The sequence below is a fragment of the Bos mutus genome, chromosome 5 (genome assembly GCF_027580195.1).
Source record: "Bos mutus isolate GX-2022 chromosome 5, NWIPB_WYAK_1.1, whole genome shotgun sequence".
NCBI lineage: Eukaryota > Metazoa > Chordata > Mammalia > Artiodactyla > Bovidae > Bos > Bos mutus.
Window position 1 is genome coordinate 6006121 of NC_091621.1, and position 19931 is coordinate 6026051.

Here is a 19931-nt window from a genome sequence, read left to right on the forward strand (position 1 = left end):
CAGGTCACTTCTGACCTACGCCTCTGCAGGAGACCCTCAAACACTCACAGGGAGGTCTGGCTCTCTCTCTTTTGGTCATCACTGCTCCTTTCCCTGGGTCCTGGTGCATACAAGGTGTTTGTGTCCTCCAAGCATCTACCTTGTGGCAGCACCCAAATACATAAGCTCAGTTCAGTTCAGTCGCTCAGTTGTGTCTGACTCTCTGTGATCCCATAGACTGCAGCACGCCAGACTTCCCTGTCCATCACCAACTCCTGGAGCTCACTCAAACTCATGTCTATCAAGCTGATAATGCCATCCAACCATCCTATCCTGTCATCCCCTTCTCCTCCTGCCTTCCGTCTTTCCCAGCATCAGGGTCTTTTCCAATGTGTCAGCTCTTCACATCAGGTGGCCAAAGTATTGGAGTTTCAGTATCAGTCCTTCCAATGAATATTCAGGACTGATTTCCTTCAGGATTGACTGGTTTGATCTCCTTGTAGTTCAAGGAACTCTCAAGAGTCTTCTCCAACACCATAGTTCAAAAGCATCAATTCTTCAACACTCAGCTTTCTGTATAGAAAATCCACATATGACTACTGGAAAAACCACAGCTTTGACTAGATGGACTTTTGTCAGCAAAGTAATGTCTCTGCTTTTTAATAGCTGTCTAGGTTGGTCATATATAAGCTCAAAGGTGAAGAATAGAGCTGTGGGTACATCACATGAATATAATTTTAGAATCTGCAGAATTTCAGAGAAGATGGTACACTGACTCTTATCTGGCTGATAACTTACAGCTCCAGGCTGATTTATGTTGGAATAGAGTCTATTCTTTGTTGAAGGAGCAGAGCAACCCGTGGTTCTGTAGAGATGACAGGCGCTTTGCTCTCCACATCACACCCATGTCTTTTCAAGAAGGAACAGACATTTGGATCTCACTGCAGCTGTTGGAGACCTCCATCTGCGAAATAAGAATAGCACAACAGAAGACCATCCCATGCTGTTTTGCTCTGGTCTGCATTGTCTCAATCACAGATCAAATGAGAATTCACTTGCTTTCATCGTTTTTCAGTCTTCCTGGGGTTCTCTGTGTCTGCTAGCAAGCCTGAAGTTGATGGATGACTCTGGGGTGCCTAGCTTTGGGCTAAGTGTTGTCAGAACATCCAGAGGTTGGTTTGGAAACACGCTGCTCAAGCATGGGGACTGACATTCTGTTACGGGAGACCCCCACAAAAGGCAGATTCTGATGCCTCCTCCCATTTTTTGTGTCTGAAAATATACCTTGAGTACCTGTGAGGGAGGGGCCTGGACTATACACAGACTTATCTTACTCAGTAAACTTCTTGTAACTAGTATGATGCACAGAGAGATAGGCTTTGAGCCTTGAATCCGTCAAGTACTTGACCTATCTGTGTCTCAGTTTCCCCATCTGTAAAACTGGGTTAGTACAAGTTCTTGTCTAAAACGCTTCAGTTCAGTTCAGTCACTCAGTCATGTCCAACTCTTTGCAACCCTGTGGTCTGCAACACACCAGGCTTCCCTGTCCATCAGATGTACTTTAGAATTCCAAATTTTTTCAAATTTTTTAAAACTAATGCTGTGCATTCTGAGTATTACCTCATGTGCTGGCTGTGTGTGGAGCTGCACTACATATAAAATTCATTTATATTAATATTTCTGCAGGAAAATGTAGGAATACTCACAGTGAGTGAGAAAAATAGAGACTATAATTAGTTTCATGTTAGTTAAGGTCAGGTTTTGCTGCCAAGTGAGCTTGTTGCAAATCTACTAAAAAACCTTTTGACTTTCAGGATTTTGTAGATTTAAAAACTGCAGAGAAGGCGATGTGGATCTGTACTATTCTAGGGCCACTGCTCAGCCATAGGGCTTTTGTGCAAATTAAACAATACATCTTCTGGGTGGTCACAGCCCCTGTGCAGATAACTTGACACTTGTGGTGAAAAATAAAATGCATCTCTTTTTCAGAATATATGTGCTCAGTCATGTCCAGTTCTTTGGGGCTCCATGGACTGTAGCCTGCCAGGCTCCTCTGCCCATGGAATTTCCCAAGCAAGAATACAGCAGCAGGTTGCCATTGCCTTCTCCAGAGGATCTTCCTGACCCAGGAATTGAACCCATGTCTCCTTTGGCAGGTGGATTCTTTACCACTAGCACCACCTGGGAAGGGTAAATGTCAAATGTCAACCCCATCCTGAACCAGGCACCTTTGTGCAGTACACAACCTGTGCAACCAGACATGGCGGCTCTGATTATCCTCATGCCTCAGAGTTGCTGGAAAAATACACAGTAAAGTAAGAAGACCCCCTCCCCCAGAGCTATGGCTCTGTCTCAGACCATTCTCTAGACCATTGCTTCTCAAATGTGAATGTGCTAATGAATCACATGGCCTCTTAAAATGTAGGAAGGCCGGTTTGGGGCCTGAAACTGTGTTTCTAGCAAGTTCGCATGTAACATTCAGCTTTCCCAGAAACCTGCTCCTCATCATGTGATCTCCATTAATGGCTCCAGTCTCCAGTGACTGTATCTCAAGCTGGTAACATGCCACTCTTCTTGCCTCATTTTTCTCTTTCTCACTACACATTCATTTAGCTACTAAAAACCACAGATGGTATCCTCTCCCCACCCCTCAGTATTTCTCCTATTCAAGGTTTCCCAACCTTGGCATGCTTTAGCCAGACAGTTCTTTTTTGTGGATGTCTGTCCATTGGAGGGCAAAATTACCAATGTTCCAATCCCTCACCTTCCTTTCTCCAGCAATGCACTTGGATCCCTTCTTTCCTGGGGATGGTTTGATGTTTCATTATCAAACATGTGTTTTGACTATGTTGTAACTACTAACATTCCTGTGTTCTCACTTGGTTATAAGTTCTAAGAATCTCCATATTCTTAGCATCCTGCTCAAGGTCTAACACAGATAGAGGCTTAACATATTTAAAGAAGTGAATGAGTGAATGAATGAATGTATCCCCTGACAGCTGCAGGCTCCTTAGAAGGGTGAGGATGCTCAGAACTCAGCTTGCAGGAGATCTGCCCAGGGCTAGAGTAACACCTGGCCATGTCTGCTGGGAGCCTGATGTTGAAGACATCCAAAGCTGTTTCTGCTCCTAGACATTCCCACCTGCCCTTCAGCCTTTGTGTTGACCTGTTTTTGTCTGGTCTCTACATTGCTCAGAAAGGTCATTCATCTTACTACTGCTCACTCAGGGTGCACCATGCAGCGATGCTATGTGAACAGCTTTTTGAAAACAACATCTTTGTCCTTAATGGCTACCCTTGATGCTGGATTTGGGGCTTATCATTGAAACCCAGGTTAACTTGTCTGTCCAGACCATCAGAGTACTTATGGCTTATGTGTTCCATTCATTAGACTTGCAGGCTCCTCTGAGATCCCAATTTGAATTTCAATTTTGCCATTTGGCTTTTAGTTGAAGCCCAGCCTTTCTGAATAATTTATCCACAGCTGTTTTGGTAAGACACTGAAATAGACAACTGTGAGATGATGGAGAATGAAAGTATTGGTCTCTGCCCCAGTTTCTGATGCAGACGTCCTGAAACCTTTGTAATTTTCTAAGTAATCAGAGCATCTTTTATTTTAATAGTCTTTGACCCCAGTTCCTGACACAGAGCTCCTCAATCCCTTGGAATTTCCTGGGTAATAGCAATGTCTTTTTTGTTCTAATGGGTAACTCTTGGTGGAGGCTCTGGTCACCAGAAAGACCAGGTCATGATTAGAAGGTTGGAATTTTCAGCCCCATCCTTTGTTCTCCAGAAAGGGGAAAAGAGCTGGAAATGGAACTAATGATTGATCATTGCCTGTGAGATGAAGCCTCCTTAAAAATTCCCACAGCGTGGGATGTAGAGAGCTTCTGGGTTGGTGAACCCGTGGAGGTGGCACTCAAAGTGGGGCACGGAGGCTCTGAGCCCCTTTCCACACTTTGCCCATGCATCTCTTCCATCTCGATGTTCACCTGTGTCTTTTATCGTATCCTTTCATATGAAATTTATAAACAATACAGAAACTGTTTTCTTGAGTTCTGTGAGCCACTTTTGCAAATTAATTGAACCTGAGGAAGGGGTGGTGGGAACCTTTGATTTATAGCCAACTGGTCAGGAGCACATGTGACAACCTGGACTTGCGGTGAGGGGTGAGTTGTCTTGTAGGACTGAGCCCTTAACCTGTGGGGTCTGCTGTTATCTCTAGGCAGATAGTGTCAGAATTGAGTTAAATTGTAGGGCGCTCATCTGGAGTCTTCCCTGCTGTGGACTTCCCAGGTGACCCAGCTGGTAAAGAATCTGCCTGCAGTGTGGGAGACCTGGGTTCGATCCCTGGGTTGGGAAGATTCCCTGGAGAAGGGAATGGCTACCCACTCCAGTATGATGACCTGGAAAATTCCATGGACTGTATAGTCCATGGGGTTGCAAAGAGTTGGATATGACTGAGCAACTTTCAGTTTTTCACCTGGTGTCACAGAGAATTGCTTGTTGTGGGGAAAAACTTCCCCACATCTGGTGTCAGAGAGTGATTAGTGGTGTGAGAGGGAAGGAGAAACAGGAGGGGAACTGAGTTGTTCCTATGACAACACAGGGAGAATTTTAATTTATTTGGACGAATCATCTAGCTTTCTGTGACTATTTTAAGTCTGAAATTTACCCTTTTAGTCTTCCAGCTCTTTTGTTGTATCCTCTCTTTGCTTGTATTTAATTGAGTTTTTGCCACTTCAGCCAAAGTTTTAAAGTCTCTTTATTAACATCATCATTCCCAGAATTCACACTTCTGGCCCTCTCCCCTGTTGGCCCATCAGTGATACTGATTCCAATAGGCTAGGGAGTCAACCAGACCTGGATTTGAATCCTGTCTCTGTCACTTATAAAATGAGTAATTTGGGGCAAGTTATCTAAGCATTCTAACCATCTGCTTCCTTATCTGTAAAAAGAGGGAAAGTATCTCTCTGTGTACACCAGAAACTTACACAACATTTCAAATCAACCATACTTCAGCTTTTTAAAAACGGAAAAAAAACCTATCTTAAAGTATCTACCTTGTTGGTTGCTGTGAGGATTAAATGGAAAACATTTAATGCGTTACAAGTCATATAGTAAACTATGTAAATTAATAGAAGTTAGTCACTTTTATGGTCAACTTTGTTTATGAAGCTAATTATTTTTGGAAAAGACTACATGAAAAGCCAACAATTTCAAGGCACCTGCAGTTCAATCTATGCTCATTGTACAGAGAAGCTCAGTGTACAGGTATCATTCCGGTAGACAGAGCCCCTTCTTTCTTCATTTCTTCTTTAGGCATTTTTCTTCCATCCTGTTGCCAGTTTGCTTCCAAGCACAAAGTTGTTGCTGGCTTGATCTATCAGGTAAAGGTCCAAGGCTGGATGCAGCCACAAAAGGTCTTCTCTAGCTGCGGGCTTGTCCAAACCAATGTGAAATTCAAAGCCCTTGTTATTCTCCCATAACGAGATGCTCTATTATTTTTAAAAACAAACATTGAAAAATAAAAAGCAGATTAATACAGAGACTGTTTTCCATTCCAGTCTCTTGTATTTCAAATTAATGGGGATTTGTAGGAAAACTTGGAGCCTGTGTTTCCTTGGTAGACCATTGAAAAAGAGAAGGGTTAACTGGTCTCCAGTCTTAAATCTGGGTGTGAGCTATTTCTTTCCTGCAGCTGCTTCTACCTTTTTTTCCCCTCCTTATGTCTTCCATCTTAATCTCATTCTAATGCTGTTGCCTTAACTATGGTTTTGAAAGTTTTTACTTTCATGGTACCATCTAATTGCTAAATTGACCTCTTTGGTGTAAAGCCACAGAGAGTCACAGAGTAGGATTTGGGTAGATCATTAGAGAATGTCAATGCTGGAAGGAATGAGGTCATCTGACTTCTCAAAGGGTGCTTCTTAGAACCCTAGGGTTCCCTGGAGGTCCACAGGCATTTTACAGAAGAGGCTCAGCTGGGCCTCACAGTATCTCCATTTCATCTATTTTTACATGAGTGGTTAGCACACAACAAATTTTTGAGGATCATTTTTTTCCCCCTAAAACTGAAAAACCACAGAGCTCAATTTTGTAATTTTACTGATAAGGAAACAGGTCCAAACTGAATACGATTACCTCTAGCTTGCAAACAACTCCTTGGTGGATGAACTGGGGCTAGTGACCTCAGGGGTTCTTGTTTCTTTTTTTAAATTTATTTTTAATTGGAGGATAATCACTTTACAATATTGTGTTGGTTTCTGCCATACATCAACATGAATCAGCCATAGGTACACATATGTCCCCTCCCTCCCACCCCATCCCATCCCTCTAGGTTGTCTCAGAGAATCAGTTTGAGCTCCCTGAGTCATAGACAGAATTCCCATTGGTTATCTATTTTACATATGGTAATGTATATGTTTCCACGAGGGGTTCTTGTTAACCTCAACTCTGGCATAATTCAGATGTTGCTGATTTTCTTGTTTCAAAGGGGAAGAGACTGAGGCCCTGTGTCTGTGAACCGTTCACTGCCAGCCAGGTATTTGGAATCAGCAGGCTCTTCCATTCTGACTGTTCTGTCTATGGATTGTTAAGATGTGAGGTTGAGGCTGCTGCTAGGAGAGGATTGTGGGCCAGGGGAAAGGTTGTTTTTTTTTTTTTCTCATGTCAGTCTTGCTAGAATGTCGCTTTAAAAAAAAAAAAAGTTTTATACTGGAAATGTCCATCAGCCCAGAAACAAGATGTGTGATAAACTCCTTATGGTAAATGTAAACCAGATCAGTCTTTACCATCTTGTAAGTCATCCCAGGGTCCCAAGGACCCACAGTGTGTCAGCAGGGATCAGAATTGTCCCTTGAGGGGATTCCCCCAGAGGGCTGTTTTCCATCCAACTCTCTTGGGTTTCTACCTACCCCCACCCCCATATGCATTCTTGTCTAGTGGTTCCTCGTCTTTTTGGACTTTCTGAGAAAATATTTGAAATGGCTTTGGGTGCTGAAATGAAACTGTATTTTCTAATGTTAATTACATCCCCTGGAGGATGACATGGCAGCCCACTCCAGTATTCTTGCATGGAGAATCCCATGTACAGAGGAGACTGGTGGGCTACAGTCCATGGGGTTACAAAGAGTCGGACACAACAATGTCAATTAACACCTACCATTATGAAAGTGATTTAAATACCAAAAATTGTAGGGAAGTTGTCACTTGAGAAAGGAGAGCTCTTGCCAAGAAAGGACACTTTGGCATCAGACACTCATGACTCTGCCTGAGGTTATTTTTGCTCACTTGGCGGGGGATTGGCAATAACCTCGGGCCTTGGCAGTGTCCTGGGCCAAAGGCTGCTTGGTTTCTGCCTCATCACCCAGAAGACACCTGTGGCACCATCAGAAATAAGCATTAGAGGGCATTTTAGTCTTACTCTAAGGCGGGTAAGCTAAGACTGGGGGTGTCCTTACTCAGTCTTGCTTCCCACTGAGATTTACATTGTTCCAAACGAGACAGGGACAGGCCAAAACAGTCATATTCACTCACCACGTTAAAGAGCAAGCACGTTTCCCATTTGTTTAAGAAAACTAAGCTCCATGGGGACATTTCCCAACCAGATTCAACCAGAGCAACGATAGCAGTGACACCAGGAATGGGAGGCAGCCAGGCCACCGGTGTTAACAACCCGCTGGTAAATGGACATATTAGACCCCATATCTGGCATGATTGAAAAAATAGGATATATTTTCTAATCCAGTATTCTCATGTTAAAATGTTTACATGATACATTTTTTAAAATTAGGGTACAATAAAGTTGCAACTTCGAGATGATTTCTTCTTTGGCATATAAATAATTTTTATCAGTAAAGCTAAAAATAGCCATTAACGGGACTGAAAGAAGCTGTGTAGGATGTCAGAAAAGCAGCAGATTTGGAAAGGGAAAATAGGGCTTTGAAGGAAAGGTCTACAACTTCTGAAGTGAGGACAGTCGTGTCACTGAGTGCCACAACTCTTTTAAAATGACTTATTATTTATTTGGCCTTGGCGGATCTTTAGCAGTGGCATGTGGGATATAGTTCCCAACTAGGGACTGAACCGGGACCTCTGCATTGAAAGTGCAGAGTCATAGCCCCTGGACCACCAGGGAAGTCCCAGGCACCACAACTCTGAAGGCATGTGTTAACCCACGTTGGAATATCGGCTCTGCCATCAACACCCTTTAGCCCTCCAGGGCCTGTTTCCTTGTTTTTCACGGGGATGGTAGTCTATACGATCAGGGTGGGCCTTCTAGTGCATTCCTCTACAGGAATGAAGCTTCTGTTCATCCACTAGACAGGGTTTGGGCTGTGGAGGTCCTTACCATGGCCAAGGCTGCCAGCGGGGTCAGCGTCTCCGTCTCTCCCTTTCTATCCTCTGATACACACGAGCAGGGCCCCCCACATGCTAAGGAACACAGCCCACCCCACCCCTATAGTCTTATGTCGATGAGCCATGAACAGACCATACACAGAGAGAAGCTTCTTTTTTTCTTCAATTTAATTGAAGTTACTTAGAAAAATAATCAGGCTTGAATGGCTTTTCCTGGAAGAAGGTTCATGAACATTTTCACGCTTTTGTTGGCAATGTGGAATTCAGCTTTCTTGAACAGTACAGTAAGATACAGGGAGAGTTTTCTATAAGCCCTCTACTGCATACAACTATGTAAAAAAAAAAATCACACTCCATCCACAAAGATGTTAAATTATAGGTCCATACGCCATACTGAGCTTGCTCATAAGAAAACAGTACGGGCTGCCCCTTCTGTGCCTGACAAAGTGTAGCAGACTGAAATTCGCCTGTTAACGGCCGAGAGTCAAGCTGATTGAAGAAGATCCTGCCGCCTGTTCGTAGGGTCCAGTTGGCTGTGATGGAAAAAAGCTGGAGGAAATACTGGCTGTGGGGACTTTGCGGGAGTGATGTCAGTCCTGCTGACAAGAAGGGGAAAGGGACTCTGGTCCCCAGGATCACACAGAGCAGGGCAGCTCAGATCACATGTGTGTATGTGGAGGGGAGGGCTGGGCTGTGAGACATCTGCTCTGAGCCCCACTCACCAGGGACACAGTCCCTCAGCATCTGGCTAGCTTAGAATCAGGACTTTTGCAATCACTAGCTCAGCACTGGTCCAGACCCCACCAGCTAAGCTTTTGTTTTGGGAATTTTCTACCAGCAGGGATTGGACCCTGGTGTTTCCACACCTTCGCCACCAGGACTCTGGTCTGATGAAGTTTCCATTGTCCACTGCGATCCTATGCTGGACATCCACGTGAACAGGCAGGACAGTGAAACTCACCTGGTGGACAGGTGGGAAGGAAGGCTTCCCTCAGACACCACAGGTCAGCAGACTGTCCTTTTTCCCAGACCAGCTGGGGAGGCAGAGATGGGAGAGGGTCTGGAGCAGCCTCAGGAATTCAAACCCTGTGGCTAATAGAGCTGTCCAACCAAAGGGACAGGTTAAGCAGGAAAGTCCTTGTAAATGCTACTCTGTACCTGGTTTTGAAGACAAGGCAGCACCTTTGAAAAGTCGCTGGGAGATGGGACACCTGCCTGTACTTTTCTCCAGCTAAGCATGCAACAGAAAGCATGTTCAGTTTTCTTAAAAAAAAAAAAAAAAAAAGGAACAAAAGAACCAAGAACTTTTATTTTCCAGGCACGTTTTCACCTATGGATTCTTTTTAACCAAGGACGCAGAGTTCTTTCTACATTCTGCAAAAACGGTTGAATCTATTTTAAGTTTTTTATGGCATTAGAAAATAAACTATGAACACAAAACAGGAGGAGAAAGAGCCCTTCGTGGGTGAACCACACTGCCGTATGGTCCTGAAGGACACTCTTCCTCACTAGAGGGAGAAGACAGACGAAAGAAGGCATCATAGCTGATCAAAAAATGGACGAGACGCAGAAACACAAAGCTTGGGGAATCTATGTGAATTTCCACTTAAAAAAACAAAAAGGACATAGTGAACAATTCCAAACTATAGAATTGAAGAAGCACTCGTTAAGGGTTGAATAGTCAGCTTGCATTGAGCAATCTTAAGCTAGAGTGCTGGGGGTCTAGCCGAGGCTTTGTGTCCCCTCCCTCCTTTCTGTCCACACCACTCAAGATTTCTCTGCTCCCTGCAGCAGGGAGGGAACTGTGGCCCATGTAATATCCAGAATTAGAACCATTGCACTTAGGCAAAAATTGAATTCATTTGGTAAAGTACCTTCACTGCTATAATAAATCAGGTGGGCACAGTGGTGTTGCTTTATTGTTGCTGTGTTTTGGATATTTTTGGAGGGGAGGGGTGAGGGAAGCAGTTTTTATCCTAGAAGACCTCAGATGTGCTAAAACCACCTAACCAAAGCCTACACAGTGCAATGCTAGCTCTGTGAGATAGTCTGTAAAATACAGCATCCTGATCGTGGAAGGTCAGGAAATGCCACGGACTCAATCAGTGATGCTCCTGGGGATTTACAAGACACAGCACACAATCAAGGCTCTGAAAAGTCCTGCAGAAAGGAAATGGACTTAGCTTTGTTTCCCAAAGACACTTGACCACAAAACCCTTATTTTGCATCACACCAACTCGTGTGTGGGGAGAACCTGTGTCCTCTGAAGCGCGTTATCAGGAAATGCCAGAAACCTCTTTCACTAGTAGAAGCTCTGTCTCTGAGGACAGTTTCCCCTGCCTGGTCATAGGGTCCAGGAATAATACCAGAGAGAGCTGAAGTCTCACTCTACTTGCATACATCTCTATCCATCAAGGGTATGGTCACTGTGCCCTTCGCAAAGGGGAGAGAGCTTGGAAGAAGGTATACAACATTTTATAAATAGCTTCGGCCACCCTCTCCAGTGCATGCCTCACTCACATTCAATAAAATAATTTTCTCAGTGAGACATGGCAGCTGTTGCTCACTGAGCTGGCTGTGAGCTTGCTGATACAGTTTTAATAGTTTCTGTGAATAAATTATTCATTTTTTGTTTGTTTAGAATATTCTCACCTCTGTGCTATACACTGAATCAAAAAAACAAAAAAGCAAAACTTACCCCCACCCCACCCCCTGTTATTAGCACTATCATCATCATTATTATTATTATATACAGTCTCTGCTACCAACTCATTCACTGGCTGTAAGAGGGAGGTGGCTCCAACTTCAACCATGGCCTCGGAAATGAGAAGCATGTGCAGGCGTTAATTAGCCAGGAACAGGAAATGGAGTGTTTCCAGCCTTCCAGAGGAAAGGGGCGTGGATTACCATCCCAGAAGGCGGTCCTTGCTGCTCACTGCTGGTGGTCTCGAAGGCGCTGATGGTCTCTTGGCCTCTGGAGGACATGGGAGAGGGTATGCCTGTGCCTGTGTGTACAGTCTGCCTCTGACCCTCACCAGGAGTAGAAACACCAGGCCATTGCAAATCTTCCGATGTCGGAGTCCTGCCACAAAATTTCAATCTTTTTTTTACATGGCAAAGAGTAGAAAAACAACACTTGTAGGCGGAGACCTGAATGCTCCGCTGGAAATGACAGGAGGAGGCGGTTGGCAAATATCTCCCTTTCCCTCAACAAGGCAGACATCACTAATCAGTTACAGCATTCTTCCATGCCGTGCCTGGCAAATCTCTTCTGGGGCTTAAAGGCAAATATTACCAATAAACTGGAATGGGCACATGACAGGGAATTGGTCACCTCTTGTGTTAGGCAAAGAGCTTGGACTACTCAAGTGGCCTGCTTCAAGCATGTGGTTTTCAAATTGGACCATAAAAAATGTGAATTTGTAGGGATCCGATACTCCTGGGGTTGTCCATGAAGAGTCCAAACCTCAGGTTAAGTCTGTGGATACCAGGGGTTTGCTAATTGTCCAGCTGGATACTCTGTGTCTATGTAAAGCTCTTTGAGGGCTGAGACTATTGATTTTGTTCAACGCTCTACCCACAGGGTCTAGAATTAGGCCTAGCACATAGTAGTTGCTCAATAAATACGTGTTGCATGTAAAGCAACAGCCACTTCACCTTCATCACAACTGGCACTGCCAGTTAAAAACTTCTGTACAAAAGCCTGTTTTACCAGATTGCTAATTCTGGTGGGGGGGAAGCCACAATCAGCTTTCTCCTTGGGATTAAAAAAAAAAATCACTTTTCTTTAGCATGGCATGACTGAAATCAGTTTTGGAATCAGTCCCTTGCAAAGGTGGCTCTATTTATTTCCAGCAGAATTTTAAGAATGGTGGCATCAATAGACAGCACGATGGTTATCACAGTGACTCTGAGCGGTTAGTAAGGAGAACATTCATGCCCCTGCAGGAGCTGTTTGCAAGCACAGAATGAAAACATAGATTTCTTCGGAAAAGACATTAAAATCTTGTTGCCCCCCCAAAGAAATCTATACAGAGACCATGTTTAAATAACTATAAATAACTTAATTAGCATTTATGGAATGCACAATTCATGGAATTCACCAGAACACAAAGAAACCTCTGAGACAGTGTCATGGGATTCACGTCTAAAAAAACAAGGACACCCATCCTAGTCCCCTGCCAAGACAGCCGTCCTTCCCTAGTAAGGATTTAAATAATTCTCACCATGCTGCTCGCAGCATCAATCCCCAAAGAAATATTAATTTACAAAATAACCCAATATCCATATAATTCTTTTCGACAAATAAAAATCTTAAATTAAAAAAAGCACGATTCTCTCTCCCCTCTCCCCGCCCACACCCTCCCCCCACTTTCATTCCAATTTCAGGTAGCTTGGCACTGAGTAATTGAACATTAAAAATCGAGTTTGTAGACTTCGTACAGCTGCGTCTGGTGCTCCGAGCTGATGTTCTGGAAGAACTCTGTGGTCATTTCATCAGTAGTTCTCGTGGACTTGGCGTAGGTGGGGAACTTCAGGTAGCTGCCCACGCCCGCCAGCTGCAGGACGTAATTGGAATCCTCCTCCAGCGTCTCGTACTTGCCCACGAGGTCGTAGTGGATGTGGCACGGGTGGCACAGGGAGTAGACCGTCTGCCAGTGTTCGTTGAAGGGCTCCTCGCGCTGCGTGTGAGGGTCGATGAGATACGCCACGAACTCCTCGAACTTGACGTCGTCGCCCTTGCGCAAGGCCTCCTGCGTGGCGTTCTTGCGCTGCCGCTTGATGATCTTGGTACCGTAGCGCTTGTGGAAGGAGGTGTTGTACTTCTGTGTGAACTTGTTCCGGTAGGCGGACACCAGCCTCTCAAAGGGCTCCCGCACGAATAGGAACTTCATGTAGCTTTTCAAGCGGTGGTTGATCTCCGGGATGCTGTACTGGTTGAGGGTCTTCAGGTTGGCCGAGACGTGCGCCTCGTTGGCCGGGATCTCCATGGGGTCACTGTACTTGCCCCGGCCGGTCAGGACCATCATGAGCCGCTTCCAGTTGGTGCACGCCACCTTGGGTACGTAGCAGTAGATGAGCTCGTGGTCCTCATCCACCACCAGGTGCTTCAGGTCGTTGGGGGTCAGCACCCGCCGCTTGCGGCTCATGGCGCTGTTGGCCCGGCAGGTGTCGGTGACCTGGTCCCGCCGCATCTGATGCAGGACTGCCGTGTTGGAGAGCTCCAACTGCAGGGGAGACAAAAGAGGGATAAGAGATCAGTACTTGGTGTGGGATGTTGATACGGGACCACCGTCCACAACCACGATGGCCAACCTGGGCCACCAAGGTTGGCACTGCCAGCCTAGATGGCCTGTCTCCATTTCCAGTTCTCTATCAGCTGTCAGGACTGTTCTGGTTCTCTGTTCCACTGTACTTCCTCTGGAGAGTAATAATAATAATCAACATATAACTTGTCCATCACTCTCTACATCCCAGGCATTGTACCAGAGCTTCATATATAGAGTTTTTCTCTTCTTGAAAAGCTTGAACCATTATTGATTTATTGAACAACATCAAATAGCTTGCCACCAAATAGGGTTGCAGTAATGAAAAAGTACAAGGTAACTGCCCTTATGGAGCTGAAAGTCCAGCTGGAAAGAAAAGGAAACTGAGGTTCAAAGAGATTGTTACTAGCTTGAGACCACACAGTAAGAGAGTCACTATTCAAACTCAGGTCTGCTTGGCAACCAAAGCTACCCACTTTCCACTCTAATCTGATGTCCAGTCCTCCCATATTCTTGACTAAAGCAGGACAGAAGCCTAGAGTTCTGGAATTGGATTGATCTATCTTAAAGCAAGGGGATCCAATTTTTATGCAAACCTATCACTGTGCACACCTATTGTTTTTTGCTTTCTCAGTGCCAGTGTGTTGATTCTCCTCTGGGAACCTGCTTGCCTTTATTCTCTGCTCCCTGCCCTCTCACGCTGCTGAGCTGAGAGAATGCAGCCTGGAGCTTGGGGACAGAGAGGAGGGCTACCATGCAGGGAGCACTAGACTGGAAATGAAGGGGACTGAGGAAAGATGAGCAGAAAGACAGGGGGATGTATTTCCAGGGATATCATCTGAATACCCAGGTCCATATGTTGTTGAAACCAGACCCCCAAATTCTGGGCTTTGGGGTTACATTAATCAGTATATTTGCTTTGGTGCATAAGGCAGTCTGTCTGGGTTATATCATTTGGAAGCAAAATATGTGGGTATTTACATGTATTACCTTTGATCTTTTCCTCTCTGCCACATTCATCTACTGAGCCACGGATCCATCCACTCAAATGTATGTTGTGAGGTCTGCCCCCTCCAGGCTGGACTGGGGGTGGTCTAGAGTTGGGAATGCAGAGGGATCAGGGAACTCCCTCCTCTAAACCGAATCAGTAGAGCCAAGGGCCTGAGTGGCATACAGGAAGCTGACCTTGCATTTCCAACTCTGAACCACAGTCTGTACAATTCATTTTGGAACATGCATGGGGCAATTGGGAAGGGCTTATATTAGGGACCTCAGAATGTGACCTTATTTGGAAATAAGTTTTTTAAAAAATACTTATTTGGCTGCGTCGGGTCTTAGTTGTGGCACTTGGGATCGCTTCACTTCCAGGATCTTTAGTTGTGGCGGGCGTGTGTGCTAAGTCACTTCAGTCGTGTCTGACTCTTTGCGACCCTATGGACTGTAGCCCACCAGTCTCCTCTGTCCATGGGATTCTTCAGGCAAGAATGCTGGGGTGGGTTGCCATTCCCTTCTCCAGGGGATATTCCCAACCCAGGGATTGAACCCACATCTCTTATGTCTCCTGCATAGGCAGGAGGGTTCTTTACCACTAGCGCCACCTGGGAAGCCCAGTTGTGGCATAAAAACTCATAGGTGCAGCATGTGGGATCTAGTTCCCTGACTGGGGATTGAACCTGAGGCCCCTGCATTGGGAGTGTGTAGTCTTAACCACTGGATCACCAGGGGAGTTCCTGGAAATAGGCTTTTTTTTTTTTTAGATGCAATTCAACTGAAGTCATACTGAGTTAAGGTGGTTTCTAGTCCAATGACTAGTGTCCTTACAAGGAGAGAATGCAGAGACTCAGACACAGAGAGAAGGCCATGTGATGGCAGAGGCGGAGGCTGGAGTGATGTGTCTACTAGCTAAGAGATGCTCAGGATTGGCAGCCACAACCAGAAGTGGGTGAGGGAAAGGAAGAGTGTACCCTAGAGCCATCAGAGAGGATGGCCCTGCTGACACCTTGATTTTAAAATTCTAGCCTCCAGAGCTGTAACAGAATAAATTCCTGTTACTGTAAGCCAGTGAATTTGTGCTACTTTGTTATGGCAGTCTTAGGGAACTAATACAGGAGCCAAGCCTTCAGCCTATGACTTTGAGCAAATTGATATAAAATATAAGTGTATAAGAGTGGGTAATGTTATACATGATCATATTTTTACATAGAAGAATAAGAAGAGAGTATTAGAGCACTAAGTAGGAAGTAGGTGAGACCTGAAATCAGAAGACCTATGCAAGACCCTTAACTTTTTAAGCCTCAGTTCTATTATTTGCAAAATTGGAACAGTGCCACCTACCCTGCTGGGACGTTGATTAAATCAAACAAAGTATGGTTCAGCATTTAAAAAATAAGATCAGGTCTAGTTCAGGTAACAAGGTATGGTACCCAGGGGCAATTCATTCTTTATGAAAGAAGAAAAAAATTAAAAATACGAGGCCAGAAATTTCACATAGACATTTCACCAGCTCTATGATTTTTGTTGCAGGTCAACCCTAGGTCATGAAGTTCAATTCATATTTATTTTGAACACTAAAACTCTGACTTTTGCACATCCTGACTTCTGAACAGATGTATTCATCACCTTAAGAAGAGCATTCATGCCACTTGAAAAAACAAATAGAACTGTTCTAAAAGAAATAGAAGGAAAAGGAGGGGGAAAGGGTGCATCAATTTTGTCCATTTAAATCACTATTGGACAGGTTTAAAGGCCGTGAATGGCCAAATGAGCAGAGAAACGGGGGGACTTCCTACTTTCCCCTCTGTTGTTTTCAGCTGGAGACAATTTTATGGCTGTCTGACTCCCCAGGGAGGCAGCGTGTCAGTTAATACTGCACTCAGGACCACAAAGCCTTGAAAAAGGGAAACTATACCATGGCGTCGTTTTACATCCAGTTGCAGAGACAGAAAATAACGCAGAAGGGCTTCGAAATGTGGTATTTGTGGTTTCTTTCTTTTCCATTTCCTCCTCCTTCACAGAGTCTAGGTGGCCAATGGCGCACCTGCTGCAATGAGGCAGCACAGTTCCCCTCAGGAGGACTTGGGGGCGCAGATCAAGAGAATAAGTATACTCTCAATCCTGAGACACATTCGCAATTGCTTCTCAGAGGGAAAAACTCACCCAGGCCTTTAGTGTTGAATTTTTAAAATAAAATATTTTGTTTTTATTTAAACTTTCTAAAATGTATGTCTGCGCTCGGTCGTTGCTGCGCTCGGGTTTTCACTCGTGGTGGGGGCTGCTCTGTAGCTGTGGTGTGCAGGCGTCTCACTGCAGTGGTTTCTCCTGTTGCAGAGCACGGACCCGGTAGCTGTGGCACACAGGCTTAGTCGCCCTGTGGCACGTGGGATCTTCCCGGACCAGGGATCAAACCTGTGTCCCCTGCATTAGTGGCAGATTCTCTCCCACTAGACCACCAAAGAGGTTCTTAACTTCTTATTTGAAAATGATTTCAAGCTAGTGTAGATTTATTAAGAGTATAATGTATAATTTATTAAAAGTATAATGGTACTAAAGTATGCACAAATATAAGAGTAGGTAGACGAGACCAAACGTTCAAATGATGGATGATGATGTTTTACTGGAACCAAGGCCCTGCTTGAAACATACAAGGTCTTCTCAGGGCTGGTGCACTGGGATGACCCAGAGGGATGGTATGGGGAGGGAGGTGGGAAAGGGATTCAGGATGGGGAACACATGTACACCTGTGGCAGACTCATGTTGATGTATGGCAAAACCAATACAATATTGTAATTAGCCTCCAATTTAAATAAATTTATATAAAAAAAACCCATACAAGGTACTTGCTGTCTGTGCTGGGACAGCATCTTTGCAGTGTGGCATTCCTCCTCTATATGCCACTCAATTCTCCCAGCACTTTCTCATTTCTAGTTACTATCAATTCCAGCACCTTGTAATATCACTTGACCTTTACTTGGTCCAAATACATCATTTATATATTTTCTGTCTCTGCCCATTTCCAATGAGCCCAAAACAATAAAAATGGAGCTACACAGTACCACCAAGGCCATCAATGAACACACGTACCATAATTTCACATGGTAGGACTAGGTAAGCACGGTTGGCCCAGGGATAACCCAGAAATGCTTTAACTTTTTCAAAAACACAAATAAGAGTACAAAATAAAAATTTAAATTAATTCTTAGAACTTGGATCCCTGGGAGCTCTATCTGTGGACCCCTTGAACCTTCGTTTAAGAAACCTGGATTAAGGAGAGCCCTGGGCGGGTCAGAAGGAGTAGAGGAATGCTTTGCCATCACGGTCAGGATGGAGCAGGAGAGATTTCGGATGGTGGCCTGGGCTGTTGCAGTTATCTCCAGACTTGTTAGCAGGACCAACAGCAGGTTAGAAGTTGTAATCAGATAAACCACTGTTTCTAACCTTAAAGAAAATGCAGATCTGGTTATGTCATTTCCACACTTGTATCATAAGCAGTTTCACAAGAGCTTTTGTAATGGTCCCAACTCTTCAGCAACTAATAACATTCTCTGAGTATCAGTTTGGGATCTAGTCAAGGGACCTACAGCTCTGGGACATCAGGAAAACGAGGGAGTAAAGAGCATTCTTTGTGGGAACAGTTCACGCCCTTGTCACAGACAGAAAACATGTGTCTTCTCCAACCATGTTTTATCAATTTTACAAAGAGGGTTTGTTGTGCTGATAATTATCTGAGCTGCAAGATCAATCTCTCGTTCTCTAACTCCCTTTATCTCCCCTCTTTTTCTTTTCTCAAAAGTATTTGTACAAAAGACAGATGTGTGGTATAAAATTGAAATAGGAAAAAAAGAGGGCTGTGATTAAGGATCTCCTTTGGTGGTGGGCTTCCTAGTAGCAGGGATGAAATTGGAAATGTGATTGAATCTCATTGCTTTTATTCTCAGAAAGGAGAACCATTCCAACTGTTTAGGGCAGAAAATGTACACAGTCTTTATTAATTTGTTTTTGGCTATGCTGGGTCTTCATTGCTGCTCAGGCTCTTCTCTAGTTGCAGGGAGCAGGGACTACGCTTTAGCTGCACGGGCGTCTCACTGCAGCGGCTTCTCTTATTGTGGAGTATGGGCTCTAGGGCACAAAGGCTTCAGTAGTTGTAGCACGTGGGCTCAGCAGTTGAAGCTCCTGGGCTCTAGAGCACAAGCTTAATGGTTGTGGCTCATAGGTTTAGTTCTCTGCAGCCTGTGGGATCTTCCTCGACCAGGGATTGAACGTGCACCTCCTGCATTGGCAGGCAGACGCTTTACCACTGAGCCTTCAGTTCAGTTCAGTCGCTCAGTCGTGTCCAACTCTTTGAGACCCCATGAATGGCAGCACATCAGGCCTCCCTGTCCATCACCAACTCCCGGAGTTCACCCAGACTCACGTCCATCGAGTCAGTGATGCCATCCAGCCATCTCATCCTGTATCATCCCTTTCTCCTCCTGCCCCCAATCCCTCCCAGCATCAGAGTCTTTTCCAATGGGAAGTCCACAATCAGCATGTAGGAACTAGTTCCCTGACCAGGGATGGAACCTCGGCCCCTTGCATTGGCAGAGTGAAGTCCTGCACCAGACCACCAGGGAGGACCCAGAAAATGTACACAACCTTAAGGGACTCAGAAATTTGAGTCGAGGAGGGAGACTGTTGGATTCAGTCTGCCCATGTTGGCATATTCCGAGGGTCACTTTCTTCACCAGACACTAGTATCATGCCTCACTACACCTGTGTCTACAGGGTGTTTCAGCATTCACAGAGCATGTTCACACACCATCCCATGTAAAGGTCCCATTGGGACTCTTCCAGAGCCTTCCTTTTAGGAAGTTTATATTTAGCAGACCAGCCCAAGCTTCCAGCCATGTATCATCTTTGTATTAACAATACTTCACATAAATGGTTCTCAACCCCGAGTATGCATGGTAGTCAGCCAGAAGGCTCGTTGAAACACAGTTTGCTGGTTCGCACCCCGAGTTGCCAAGTCAGCAGGTCTGGGACTGGGCCTGAGAATTTGCATTAAAGGTCCCAGGTTGTCAGTTTGCTGGGGCTGCTGTAACAAAATACCATTTCTGCTTAAGCAGCAGAAATGGATTTTCTGAGTCCTGGAGGTACAGGCAGGGCTGGTTTCCTCTGAGGCCTCTCTCTTTGGCTTGTGTATGTCTGCCTTCTTGCTGCCTTTCCACCTGCCCGTTCCTCTGTGCATCTTTACCCTTTGCTGTCTCTTCACCTCTTATAAGGACACTAGTCCTACTGGGTTAGGGCCCACCCTAATGGCCTCTATTGAATTCAGTTATCTCTTTAAAG

At 44.9% G+C, this 19931-nt stretch overlaps 1 protein-coding gene across 4 annotated transcripts in view; it reads right to left on the reverse strand.

The window, feature by feature from the left end:
- Positions 1-6337: 6337 nt before the first annotated feature.
- The window catches only part of CHST11 (carbohydrate sulfotransferase 11), a 269418-nt gene continuing 255824 nt past the window's right edge, over positions 6338-19931 (reverse strand). For 3 of the 4 annotated variants that reach the window (XM_070370238.1, XM_070370237.1, XM_005899069.3), the window contains one exon: positions 6338-13568. In XM_070370238.1, coding sequence (XP_070226339.1) covers positions 12756-13568 — 813 coding nt within the window. In that variant the 3' untranslated portion in view covers positions 6338-12755. The remainder of the gene's footprint in view (positions 13569-19931) is intronic. The other variant, XM_005899068.2, reaches the window with a different exon arrangement.